Source organism: Chenopodium album, chromosome 10 (genome assembly GCF_948465745.1).
Source record: "Chenopodium album chromosome 10, dcCheAlbu1.1, whole genome shotgun sequence".
Taxonomy (NCBI): domain Eukaryota; kingdom Viridiplantae; phylum Streptophyta; class Magnoliopsida; order Caryophyllales; family Amaranthaceae; genus Chenopodium; species Chenopodium album.
Genome location: NC_137843.1, coordinates 36,738,946 through 36,753,731, shown reverse-complemented (window position 1 = coordinate 36,753,731; position 14,786 = coordinate 36,738,946). Strand labels below are relative to the sequence as shown.

General features: G+C 36.5%; 1 protein-coding gene across 2 annotated transcripts; it reads left to right on the top strand.

The window, feature by feature from the left end:
* Positions 1–6,242: 6,242 nt before the first annotated feature.
* On the top strand, positions 6,243–13,134 carry LOC145563902 (uncharacterized). 2 transcript variants are annotated; one of them, XM_081624297.1, is made up of 6 exons: positions 6,243–6,523; positions 6,782–9,035; positions 11,261–11,367; positions 11,461–11,639; positions 12,476–12,543; positions 12,626–13,134. In XM_081624297.1, the coding sequence occupies exons 1-2, from the start codon at positions 6,282–6,284 to the stop codon at positions 8,943–8,945; spliced, it is 2,406 nt and encodes an 801-aa protein (XP_081480423.1). In that variant the 5' UTR covers positions 6,243–6,281; the 3' UTR covers positions 8,946–9,035; positions 11,261–11,367; positions 11,461–11,639; positions 12,476–12,543; positions 12,626–13,134. The 2 variants fall into 2 exon arrangements, with proteins under 2 accessions (XP_081480423.1, XP_081480422.1); XM_081624296.1 differs by having other exon boundaries at positions 6,243–9,035.
* Positions 13,135–14,786: the final 1,652 nt, after the last annotated feature.

Below are 14,786 nucleotides of genomic sequence, written 5' to 3'. Positions count from 1 at the left end.
AAAGGGTTATATCCATATGTAGAACACATATGGGTTTCAGAAAAGTGAGAAAAACTCAATCAGGAAGTAGAATCGAGCCAACTGTGCTAGAACTGGTCGAAATTAGAACTCATATTTCTGGCTCGGTATTGGAAGAACGCAGTGCCAGCCAACAGAGACTGTCGCCGCGACATAGTCCTGTCGACTGGCGACAGAATTGTCCCTCGGCGACAGAGCCATATCTTCGGCGACAGGCTCTGTTTTCTAGACGCCAGTTCCTACATGCCTCAGCAGCCTTCTGTGTTCATAAAATTTTCCTGTTTTTCGCAGCATTATTTCGGTTCTAATTATGAAAGATATTCCTAAAATTTCCTACGTGTAAAAAATACTATGTTTTTGACTCATTACGGATGGTCTTTCCAATGAGAACCTTTTTTATGCATATGAAAATAATGTTAATCAAAATTACGCACATGAAATACTTAGAACTTTTCGAGTCTCATCCACTCATTCTAAATCATTGCCAAAATAAATTTTAGGAATTAAAATAGAAATCCTCCCCAGTGGAGTTGCCAAAAACTGTAGGGAATATTTCAAGCATTACCCCAAAGTTGAACCCCATTGTGATCATATACTTAAGCGTGGTGGCGTCCAAAGGGAAGGAAACTAGAGCAAAAGAGTCGCCAACAAGTTTTAGGAACTTGTAAACCGTTCACAGAGTGAACGTTACACCCCTTAACGATCCATGAGATCGTCAACTCCAATAGGTCCGGAACCAAGACTGGTGTTCGGGGATGAAGGTACGAATCCAATCAAAAAGAGAAAGAACTCGCCCTAATAATAGGCCTCTACTTCATTCTACTCGTATTCATGTGCGCTTTCTGACTAACATGCAATCAATAGGTTTACCATAAACCTGCTTATCTATGTTGGTTGAATATTAATGCATAAGCAAAACTATTATTGACGATCACTTGAATTATAATCATATTAGCCCTAAACAAGATTATTAATTATCTTATTAAGCGTGATTACAAGTACAAATTCCCTTTAAACATGCATAAAAGGCGTGATCAAGCAATAACAATAAATAAACATCAAGCAACATAATAATGATCATCATAATTATAAAAATAATCATGTTAAAGCATAATATTAATAGCAAGATCCTAGGCATGATACTAACAAGATTAATAACAAACCCTAGCACGTCACTAAACAATAAAAATCAAAGCTTTAGCCCTAACATGATACTAACATGATATTAGGAAATAAAGTAGGAAGCATCCTAGAAATCATAATTGATATAAGCAAATCACCCTGAATATCATATTAAGCAAAGCATCCTAACATGATACTAGGAACCAAAATAACAATCTTAACATGATTTCTATATCATAAGATCAATTAAACTATTAAAGTACTTACTTGGATGCCTCGTATCTCTTTCTACTAACAAAATACACACGTTAGTAACTTCAAGGAAAAGTAATAAAAACAAACAATTAAATTAAATAATTCAAATAGAGATTTGTGACCAAACCCTCATAAATTATAACCTTTCACGTCTAGGGCGAAGGCAACTTCGAATTTGGCTAGGTGTGTCTAGTGCTTATGTGGAATTTTGTAAGATGGAAGGTTTAGAAAAAGAATAGAGAGAGAGAAAGCTTCTAGCTTTAGAGAGAAGATTGTTGATTGTAGATGCTTCAAAAAAGGGGAGATATGAACTCTATTTATAGGAAAAAAGAGAGTCGAAGAATAAGAAAAGAATCCGAATTCAAATCGAAATAAAACTCGTCGGTCAGCAGTTTTTGCGAATTTTGTTTTTATCATTTCTTTTGATCCAAAAGTCCAAATAAGTCATATAATATGTCGTTGGAAAGCTCTTGAAGTCTAATTTCCATCCCAATTGGAATTAGATTAAAATATTTTGTTAGATAAAATTATATGGCCGAAATAGCGAAAGGGTGTCAGTTTTGGATAGAGTTTCGTATTCCATTCATATCTTTTTCATTATCGCTCGGAATTAATATTATAATATATCATTGGAAAGATAATTTCAAGATCTATCCAATCATATAAGACTTATATAAAGATTATGAGGCACGAAAATAATATCTGACTGTCTTTGAATATCTTTAAATTCGAATAGAATTAGGACTTAAAAAAGGAAAGTTTTAAAAAAGGAAAGTTTTTATTCAATTTCAAACTCTTTGATTTTATCTTTTCAAAAAAGGATAATTAAGATCTTTTAGAAACTTATGGAAGCTTCTAATTAATCCTAATTAGTTTAGGAATAGGATTAAACCTTCGGACCCTCCACATGATCATTGGGTCGTAGGTAAAATCCGGTTTGGGCCCGGTTTCGTATTTTGGCCATAACCTCCTCATTATTTATCGGAATTGGGCTTATAATATATCGTTGGAAAGGTCTTTTCAAGCCTCGTCCAACTACACCATTATTGGACCCTTATCATGGACCAAACTAAACTGGAATGCACGTTTTTATAAAATAGGGTGAGAAAAGAAATATTTCCAAAAACAGAAAGAAGAGATATTTTAATAAAAACATCCTCATCACTAGACTTTTCACACTTTCGCTTTGTTCGATAATTAAATGACGTGAAAGGTATTCATCACTGGGTTTGGTTTTGGGGAGACACATTTGGGTGTCTACAGATACCCTAACGTCATTGAATATCGAACGAGGTGAAACGTTGAAGAGTCTTGTGATTTCTTCTGTTTTCTAAAATGTTTTAATAAAATGTTCATTTCTGTTTTCGAAAATCATTCATTTGGTATCCTATTTATGAAAAACGTCCAATCTAGTTTATTTTGGTCCATAATATGGGTCCAAATCTGTGTAGGGATAGGGCTTGAAAAGGGCTTTCCGACGATATATTATAAGCCCAATTTCGAGTTATAACGAAGAATTTATGGCCAAATTACTAAACTGGGTCTAAATGTGTTTTATGGGCGGCCCAATGATCATGTGGAGGGTTCATTAGTTTTAATTGTATTCCTAAAGTCATTAGGATTTATCATAGTCTTCTAGAATTATCTAGAAGGTTATTTTAAGTTCTAAAGGGATTAGGATTAGTAATTATAATTATGATTTGTTTTAAAAAGATAAAGAATTCTATTTGGGATAAAATAAGCATTTTAAAAAGATTGAATCCGGTTTAATAAAAGATAAGTACGGACTATAAGTAGCCCAATTCCATTGGAAGAAGGACTCCACACGGAATTTCTATTGTACAGCTACTATCGCGCTGATAGGCATGTCGCCATGCGATAGAGCCATCACGTCACGATAACTCTGTTGCGCCGCGATGGTGCTTCTGAGTCAAATTCTGACTCTTTTCTTATCGTTTACGGTTGATTTTTCTCTATAAATAGGGTCAATTTCCCCCATTTGGAATCATCCATAATCATCTTCTTTGTTCTCTCTTCTATCTTTAAGCTAAAGCTTATTCCTTTTCTCTTTCCCTTTCTTGATTTCTAAGCCTAGCCTTTTCAAAGTACACCATACGTCCATCACGAGACTCGAATACACATAACCAATCTCGAATTTGCCTTACACCTCGACGTGAAAGGTTGATACCCTAACTACGAGTGATCTGCCGCCTATATGGGAGACGCGGTACCCCGCGTGCAATTCCTCGGGAACTTGATGCCCCTTTTCTGGGGTGACGCACTTCAATAGAGGCTTTAAAAAACTTGTCTTGAAGACTTCTCCATTTCGCATCTCGAAGTTTGCAGCACGCTTCTTAATTACGACCACTTCCTGGGCAAAATCAGGCAGCGTGCCGTCTAGCTAGTATGGCCGACTGCCATCCATCAAGGTAGAGCTTTGGACAAGTACTCCAATGGGCTCTTCTTCAACAATACTTCGTTTTTCCATTACTTCCTAGAAAACCGACTGAGGCACATCACAGGAGGCGGATGATGCCAATTTGGACATGGCATCCGCCTTATTATTTTCAGACCTTGGCACTTGACTTAGGTGAAATTCTTCAAGTGTCCTAGCTTTAGTTTTGACCACTTGAAGGTATTTTATCATAGACGGATGGGTTGCTTCATAGTCACCATGGTATTAGCTAACGACCAAATGTGAATCAGAGCAGGCGTCAAATTTTGTTGCCCTTACCGCCTTACACATACGAATTCCGGCTAGCAGGGCTTCATACTCTGCCACATTATTTAAGGCCTTGAACTTGAACCGTTGTGCATACTCATACTTGTGCCCCTTAGGAGACTGACAAATAACGCCTGCACCACAACCGTTCATAGTAGAGCTCCCGTCTACATACACTTTCCAAACCTGATCAGTATTCTCCGGTGCAACCGACCGTAGCAACTTTAATTTTAATAAGACAACGTACATGCTTTCCACTACTTTGCTAAAGTACATGCATGCACACATCTCATGAATATCTTGAGTCTTAACCACGTTCTTTATACACATTAAAAAGTAGCCAATGATCTACAATCACAATTGATATTAAGTACTCTTACTTGCCAATTAAACAAGATTAGTATCACCGATCACCCAGAAGTTTCAATTGATAATTATAATTAGTATCACTAATTGAACTGCGAGCCCCAAACAACGATCCATAATTATTCAAATCCTACATGTCAATTAAACGACAAACACAAAAACCCTAAACTGAACTAATGAGCTAATGATCTTCAACTAAAACCCTAAATTCAACTAAATTGAGCTAATGATCTTCAACTAAAACCCTAAATTGGACTAAATTGAGCTAATTTTCCTTGTACATCATATACAGCTTCATCGACGCTAAATTGAAGTAAATTGAGCTAAAGCTCTTCAACTAAAACCGTAAATTCATGCCCAAATCAGTCAAACCACCAATTCACAAACCCTAAATTGTACCAATGGTCTTCAATTCAAACCACCACAATTAAAAATTCACATTGAGCAATTTTAGTCAATTACAAAAGCAAGTAATAAAAAAAAACATAAATTATTCAAATTCATCTAAATTAAGAATTAATCAAACAATTCATCTAAATTAAGAATTAATCAATTAAAATTACCACCTAAAAAATACAACTAATCAATAATTTCCACACAATTACATGAAAGATAAATTCAGAATTTCAATTGAGATATACCTTAAACAAGAAGAGTTCAATGCTCACTCTTTCTCTCTCAACCATCACTTTCTCTCCCTAGCTTGAACTTTCTTGAACCAGAACTTTCTCTCTCAAGCTCGAACTTTCTCTCTCTTAATTGATTTATCGAAAATAGAAAATTTTCAGACAAAAAAAATTCTCAACTTGTGCGGGATATGAAATTTTCATGAAGATTTCAGCCCTGGGTATAGTTAGCATAACGACCCCCGTTTTACTTACCAGTTGGCCCCCCAATTAAAGTAGCGAAAATACAATATAGCCCCCACTTGCTACTAATTGGACCCTCTCGTTTGACTAGAGCATTTCACCATATTTTCTGTACTCCCCCTAGTAAGATGAAAACAATAGAGCTAAGGGCCTATTCTGATTTATTGAACTGAACTGAATAGAGCTAAAATGAATTATTTATGAGATAAGAAAATAAGGCTTTAAACTGAATTGAACTGACTGCTTGGAGCTAAACTGAACTGAACTTAAGCTGAGAACAAGCCTTAAGTGAGTAGCCGGTAGAGATGGCAGTGGATTAGATTTGGATCGGGTGGAGCTTCATCCGCATCCATCCATTATTCCAATTGCTCCATTTACATCCGTCACCCGCTTCACCCATCATCCATATCCATCCGTCCATCATCCGCGGATGAAATGGGTGGAGCGGATGACTGACAGATGCGTAATTAAAGTGAAAAAAGACATAAACTCTAACTTTCAGTTATTTATACAATAACTTTTTATTTTTAATAATATAAAAGAAAACAATAACAACAAATTCTTTGGAAAAATTAACTTGCAACACAAAAATAAGTAATTTTCTTCTATATTTTATTTTTATTATTATTAATTTATAAATAAAAAAATTTATTTATAAGTTAAACGGATGGGTGGATGGTTAACGGGTGAAGTAAGTATCATCCATGTCCGATCCGATCCATCATCCGCTTCTCATCTATTTAAATTGGATTTTCATCCATTTAATTAAAACGGGTGAAGCGGGTTAGCGGATATCAATTTAGTATTGCCATCCTTAGTAGCCGGGCAACGCTGCTACAAGCCTACAAGTATTGGCTATTGCATCGTCACCCAAACTCAACATTCATATTTTCATCCCCTCTGCACTCTTCAACCATCCGTCCCCAACAATGATTGCTAAAACATTGCAATGTCGACAACTCTCTACCTTCCAAAATTTAGGCAAACTTTGTACCACTCTCAACAATGGCAGAAATGAAGCTCCTGAAGAATCAACAACAGTGAGAGACCTAACATTAATTCTTAGAAATAAGCCTCAGAGTTCGTGGAAATACGCCATTTCTAATCTAAATCTCAAGCTTCAACCTCGCCATGTTGATAAGGTGTTGCTTCAAACCCTAGATAATCCAAGGTTAGCTCTTCGTTTCTTTAATTTCTTAGGTCTCCATTACAATTTCTCTCATTCAATGGCGTCTTTCTCTATCCTTGTTCATGCCCTTGTTCAGTCCAATCTTTTTTGGCCTGCTTCATCTCTTGTGCAAACCCTAATTCATCACCATAATCATCAACCCCCAAATATTTTCCATGTATTTCTTGCGGTTTTTAAGGATTACGGGTTTTTGTCGTTGCTGGGTTTTGACTTGTTGATCCAGAATTACGTGCAATGCAGGAGGCAAATTGATGGAGTTGTTTTTCTTAAGCTGATGCTTGAGAATGACATTGTACCTGAGGTTAGGACTCTCAGTACTTTATTTCATGCCTTGATTGGAATTCGGAGATTTAGTTTAGTTCTTGAATTGTATGACCAAATTTTCAGTGGTTTTCGTAATATGCGTCCTGATGTCTATGTATGTACGGCGGTGATTCGCTGTTTGTGTGAGTGCAGAAAGGTAGATAGAGCTCTAGAAGTTGTCCATATGATGGAAGAGAGTGGCTGTGAGTTGAGTGTTGTAACTTATAATGTGCTGATACGTGGGTTGTGTAAAAATCAGAGGGCTCTAGAAGGTGTTGATATTAAGAGCTCGTTGGGTCATAAGGGGTTGAGTGCTGATGTTATCACTTATTGCACATTGGTGCTTGGGTTATGTCAAGCTGAAGAGTATTTGAAGGCGTTGGAAATGACGAAAGAAATGTTGCAACTTGGGTTGGTTCCGAGTGAGGGTGTGGTTTCTACTCTTGTTGAAGGGCTTAGGAAGAAAAGGGAGGTTATGGATGCATTTAGTTTGGTTGATGAATTGGCGAGGCATAAAGTTGTGCCCAATGTGGTTGTTTACACTGCTCTAATCAATTCTCTACGGAAGGACGGAAAATTAAAACAAGCAGAGTCGCTATTTATGAGCATGGAGCGGAGGGGATTAATCGCAAATGAAGTTACTTATTTGGCCATGATTGACTTGTTTTGCAAGCAAGGAAGGCTTGACGATGGACTTAGCTTACTTGCGAAAATGTCAGAGATGAAAGTAAAAATCACAGACTATGTATACAATTCCTTGATTCACGGGCATTGTAAGTTTGGGAAGTTGAACACTGGTGAGGTTCTTTTCAAAGAAATGATATGTAAGGGATTAACACCAACTGTGGTAACTTATACATCCTTCATTAGTGCGTATTGCAGTGTTGGAAAACTTAATAAAGCATTTAGGCTCTATCATGAGATGACTGGGAAGGGCATTGCACCAAGTACTTACACATATACAGCATTAATTCATGGTCTTTGCCGTGCAAGGAGGTTGGATGATGCAAACCATTATTTTAAGGAAATGGTTGAGGGAGGTATTTACTGCAATGAGGTAACCTATAATATTCTGATTGATGGCTATTGCAAGGAAGGTGATATATCTAAAGCTTTTCACTTGCTGAGAGAAATGTTGGGAAAGGGTCTTGTTCCAGACACGTACACCTACAGGTCCTTGATATCCGGGCTCTGCTCAGTTGGAAGGTTGTTTGATGCAAAAAAGCTTGTGGATGATCTTCACAAGGAATATTTTGAATTAAATGGAATGTGTTTCAGTGCCCTTTTGCAAGGGTATAATAAGGCAGGGAGAGTACAGGATGTACTGTGTGTTTATGGTGAGATGATAGAGAGACAAATCAAAATGGACCTTGTCTGTTACGCAATACTTATTGATGCTACAATGAAACAGAACAATCGGGAGAGGCTATTGCTGATCTTACAGGAGATGAATTGCAAAGGATTGAAACCCGATAATGTCATTTATACAAATATGGTTAATGCCTACACCAAGGCAGGGAATCTTAAGAAGGCATTTCAACTTTTGGATATTATGCTCAGTGAAGGATGTGAGCCAAATGTTGTTACCTACACTGCCCTTATCAATGGCCTATGTAGTCTGGGAAACGTAAACAAAGCATATCTCATCTACAACACAATGCTCACCCATGACACATATCCAAATCAGGTTACTTATGGATGCTTTCTTAGCTACTACACAAGCATTGGAAATGTAGACTATGCTGTACAGCTTCATAAGTTGATGATTAAAGGGTTTTTGGCCAACACAGTAACATATAATATTCTGATACATGGTTTTTGCAAACTTGGTAGGATTCTGGAGGCATTTGATCTTATTGGAGAGATGATTGAAAATGGTATCAAACCTGATTGTGTGAGCTATTCTACTATAATGTATGAGTACTGTAGAGGTGGTAATATGCAGGAAGCTTTTAGGATATGGGATTCTATGCTGAGTGAGAGCATATGTCCTGATTCAATAGCTTATAATTTCTTGATCTCTGGCTGCCATTTATCCGGAGATATTGAGAAGGCTGCAATGCTGAGGGATGACTTGATAAAAAAAGGGTGTCACAACTAATACAAACCTGATCATTCTTGTGTTGGTACTTAAAGGTAGCTACATGGCAGCCAATCTGTTTCAACTAGATGATAGCTCTACTGCTACCAGGTGAGTACTTACATCTAATCGCAACTTCCATTAAGATTCTTAATATGATTAAGGGCCAGTGCTGAACTTCTCAGATTTCATTTCTTGCTTGCTTAAATCAAATTGGCCTCAATTGTACTTTAGAATTGGTAAACAATTTACCTTTGTTTGCTGTCATAAAAACTAGGAAGCAGTCAATAGAAGGGTCTTAAAAGCAAAACTTGTGAAGGAGTTAAAAAAAAACTTTAAGCATGGGCTAGAGGTGAAAAGGTCTGGTAAGAGTAGATTGTCAAGGCTAATATATGCAACAAGTGTCACAAATTGTGACTTGATACCGTGAAATAGTACTTGTTGACTCTCCTTGAGAGAAAAGACTATCATAAAATTTTCTTCTGCCTAAACTAATTTGAGAATCAAACAATTTAATCTTTCATTATTCCCCCGATTGTAATCAGAAGAAAGTACAACAACTTATTACAAATCCACACCTCCTGTCCATGCCATAGCACTTGGTTTCTTATTTTTTTATTCTTCTTCCATGCTCCTTTGGTTCACCACCCTTGAGTTCTCTATCTGTCATCAACTTGAACGAGACTCCAAGAACCTACACAACAAAACCAAGAGCAATGAAAGAACAAGGGGAAAAATTATCAAAGTTGAGTAAGGAATCGAATAAACATGCATTCGCTTCGACTAACTACTCAAGAAAGCAAGAGCAATGGTCATTGGAGTTTAAAGCTACAAAACAAGCTAAAAACAACCTAAAACTAATGTAGAAACTTACACTTAGCACTCATCAGGTAGAGAGTTTGTGTGGTTACTTGTATTAACAGTTTGACTCAATTTATTTAGTTGAAGGTAATTAAATATGGGTTTGATTAGGAGAGGTTATATGCTGATGGATTACATACAAATTAATTTTCGTTTTTTTGGCATAAATATTGGGTTGTCATATTGTTTGTGAAGTGAGACTTATGTGGTGGTGGTCTCAGCTTTTAAAGTATGATGGGCCTGCCTCAATATATGTTATTTCCAACCTTCCTATGAGGCAATTACGTACTTCTTCAGAGTACTTAGTAGCTAAATTATATCTTTGAGGGGAGCTGTTCTGTTATCATTCATTGTAGGTGGAACATGTAATGGACTGACTTTCTAGGATTAAAATCTGATTTAATAATGCGAGTAAATAAAGATTAAAGGTTGGAGTTTGATTGATAATGGTTGAAAGGTTACAAAACATAGGATAATAGGATAAGGCTATCAATCTTCAAAAGTGAGTTTAGCTCACAACTCTCCAAAATGGGTTTAGGCCATGACTCTCTCTAGGTTTCCCTAATCAATTTCTGCCTACCTTCATTCTACTCCTCTCTACCTATTTATACTAAGGACTCTTAACCCTAATAAACTAATATAAACTAGAATACCTATACTACCCCTCCAGATTGATCTATTACAGAACAAAGGATGGGTCTTTAGATCAACATGTTTGGTGGATTTTTTTTTTTTCAGTTTTGTTAATTATTCTGAAAAATTTATACCATTTACATTTCTGTGTGATAACCTGTTAAGCTTTTGGGGCTAATAGTCTCTGTAAGTCATGCTCTTGAAATTAAGAGAGTAATACAAGGAGAAGCTGGGAGGGGGTGAGTAGAAAACTAAGAATTGACTAAAATCTATAATAGTCATATAAAGTACTTTTTGGAGATAGGTCACCTTGATTTGGTTTAATCTTTCCACTAGCCAAGCCTTGCTTGGTTCTTCTTAGTGATTAGGCACGGGCTTTTGATGAAGATACTATAAACATATAGAGATTTAAATTTTGAGAAGGTACATTGAGGTGATTGAGCTGATTAACAGATGATATAGGCTAGCAATTATTATTGTCTGGCAGATTTAGTTGTGTAAGTTAGTTGAATTTCTTGTCAGAATTTGTAAAGTGCTTGGTAAAATACAATGTACTTGCTGCAACTTATAAACATGTAGGAGTGTTTAAACTTGAATTATTCTATATTTATTATCCCAGAGTTTATGAAATTATTATGTATCTAATTATCATTGATAATCATTTTGTGTTTAAATTAAGTGCGTTTTTATTCCTTGTCAGAAAATTGCAATTTTTATTTATTTATTTTTTATGTATCAGTTTCTAAATATTTGCACTTTTTGTTGCACATGTCCTGTTCTATTCTCAGAGGTCTTTTAGTTTGTATAGGATAGTACCTAATTCATCAGTTCCTGATGAACAGATGGAATCTTGAGAATGGTGGTGAACCCAGAAGTGCCCTGAAGATGATTTTGACGAGGAGGAAGAAAAGGAAGAAGATATGATGTAGATATTGAGGAACATTAAAAGGTTCAAGTATCATTCCTCATCTGATTCATCTGTTTCAAATTGAACTTTGATTATTCCTTTTCTTACTCAGTTGTTTCTGTTACTGTTCAACAGGATTATCGCGGTAGATATCCTGTGAGAGATAGGGATAGGAGGTGTGATAGTCACAGATACAGGTTTGTACTTGAGACAGTATTCAAGTTGTTGGGTCAGAGTGAAACTAGACTTGTGTATCACCAGTAGCTACCTTACCAGCTGGAAGTTGTATTGTGACAGTCTTCCTCTTCTCTCAGGTATTAATGCTCCAGACACACAGCTGTAGTAATATATCCACCATTGTATAATGAAATGACACTTAATTATAAGTTATAGCATACAACACCAGGATCAGGATAATATATAGTCATCTGCAAGCAATTGAACCTCATATACAGAGAGATTGACTGCCTCTAAATAATAAATACCATATGATTATTTAAAAAATAAATAAATGAAATTTCGACCCATGGGTATTTAAAATTTTAAATGTACTAGGAATGGAGCAAATTTTTAGTTATAAGGAGTAATTGTTCTTTAAACTTCTGATACAGAGCCACTGCCGTCTAATGCCCAAATCAGAAAGGATAAAACATAAATGCAGCATTAGTGAATACGTAACGATTTTCTTTTTTGTATTTTGTGACATGATATTGTGTACTTGCCAGCTTGTATATAGGGGCTTATGATCTCTAAGTAAGGGTAATATTTAACTAATTTACACTTGTTATACTTGTCACTGCTACTATTATTGATTTCGCTGCTGCTGTTACTTTAATATCACCTATTGTTATTGCTATCATTGCTGCTATGGCTGTTGTTATTGTTAGTTGTTTATGATATTGTGCTGTTATTGTTAGTTGTTTATGATATTGTGCCGTTATTATTGTAAACATGTTTTGAACTTGTGGTTTGATTTTCAGATATGGGTTTGATACTAGATAAAAGTTTATAGGGTATAATCTTGGGCGATCTTTCGTTGGAAAGATGTTTATGAAGTAAACTATTACTAACCATACATTATTATATTTTTAACTAGACAAATCTTGTAATTAGTAGATAACAACTATGTTTCTCTATTATTTATTCACAGCAAAAAGGTATGGGTGGCAACTTAAGATGGGAGACTATGACACACTTATGGAGCTGTTGAATAATCAGGTATTCTACCTGTTGCAAGTCTTGCTGTTCTTACTCTTCTGTTTAGCATTTCTCACAAATATTGATTTTTTGCTTTAATTAGGGACACCCTACTCCAACTTATGGTATATCACAAGCTGTAAAAGCTACTCTAACAAAGGCATATAAATAAAGGTGGCAGTTGGTGTGTGGTGCAAATAGCAGACATGACCACCCTTTTTAGTTTGAAAAGGGCTCCTAATTAAAATGAGGATTGCTGCTATCCTGGAGCCGGTTGATGAAATTGGATAGATAAATCGTGATATCAATGAGGAAGCGATCATTTAAGATGCAGAAGATTTGGGTAAACTTATGCTGATTTCTCCATTGGTGTCAGGTTTTTGTTGTCCTTGCCTAATGCCTGCAAATATCACCAAAGATTTTTCTGAAATTTGATTTTATTTTTTTCCCTTTTTTTTTTCTTCTCATGTATGTATGTTGAAGTAATAAGTTTACCAAGTGAATCAATGAGGTTGAGTCTGTTACACTTTTAGTCTCGAACTCCTTACCCTCCCTCAATCAATTGGTTCTATTAGTGTTTTTGTCTGAGCTGAGAAATTGAATTCTGATTGTCATGTAGAATCATTTGGAGTATTTAGCGAATAAATTGTAACTTGGTGGTCAACTAGCTCAACTGTTAGGGGTCGTTTGGTTTGCACGGGGTAAACGGAATGTAATCAACAAAGAGATTGAAAGAGAATAGAATGAAACCCTTTCCATGTAGTACATCGTTTGTTTTAAAAAAACAAAGGGAATCACCATCACCACCACACAACCTCTCTTTCCCGCCAGCCACCATCTCATCGGGACTCGCCGCCTGTCATTGCACCTCCCCCACCCCTCGCAGCCCCTCTCCTCCCCTCCCCGGAAACCCTTTCCCCGCCCACGCAAATCCATCCTAGCGGCTAGATTTGTAAAGCGCGATAAGCCTTTACCCCTCTTGGTCTAAATCCGATGTTTAGGACTTCATCGTCGGTGATTCTGTTCATGGCCCCATCGTAATTCTCTCTCTATCATTTTAATTTCTGGGTTTGGGTTGATAATCTGCTTTTTATTCTCTCTGATTTTGGATCGATTTGCAATGATAAAGAGATAGCTAGGGTTTCGATGGTTTGCGTGGGCGGGGTAGGTTTTCAGGGGAAGGGGAGGTGCGACAGGTTCCAGCGAGGGAAGGGGCAGGTGCGACGGGTTCCGGCGAGGAGAGGGGCAGGGCGGTAGGGGTAACTGGGTAAGGTAGTGGGTATGGTGGCATAGGAAAGGGAATGGAAAAGGCTAGGGGGTGGGGAATCAATGTGGAATGATTTTGGGGTAAACTCAAATTAAAATGGGTAAAGGGAATGAAAAATGTGACAAACAAATAGCAACAAATGTTCATTCCCTTTCCCTTTTTGGTTATTAACCCCAACCAAACGGCCCCTTAGAGTTTTCATAACATGTAAGACGATTGACTCTAGGAAAAAACATGTAAGGAAGGGAGAAGGGGAGGGTTGGCGTTACAGAGAAGGATAAAAGGCGATAAGGAGTACAGTTAATAATGACAAATGTTTGACCTTATTTCTTAAGAGTCCATCATTGTTTTATACAAAGTACAAATTATACAAAAAAGAAAAAAAAAACATTGGTTAAGAAAATTTGCAATGTGTTTTGTTTTGTTCTTGCTTTGGACATAATACTTTTGGACTTGTATAGTTGAATGCTTTACTTCTTAAATGGTAACGTTGTGCACGGTTTGAGAATATGCTCGGTTGACTTTAGGATAGAGTATGGTAAGGTAATTGTTTAGAACTTTTGGGACCTTGAAGCCCTAGTCTACTTGTTTGTGGGAAGATGGTGTTGCTTCCTATGGATTTGAATCCAAAAGTGAATTTTTGCTACAACCATGTGAGGTTTCACTTTTCTAGCCTTCTACATTTCTTGATCGAGCGGCACATAGATCCTTGACTATCGTTTACATTATCTAGAATTTGACTTTTATCTCTTGAGATCGCAACCGAACCATTTGGGAAGGACAAATGCATCTTTTCGGGGTGGTAATTTTTCTTTTTCTAGAATAGATTTTATTTTCTTTGTTTTGGGTTTACATTTGCCTCGTTGCTAACCATTTGTGCCATTTACCTTCTTTTCAAGCCATATTTTTAGCTTTTGAGCCTTTTGTTTCATTCTTGTTTCCATTCTTGGTTTTTGTGAAGCAATTAATCCTTATTGTTGGAGACTTTGGTGTATGA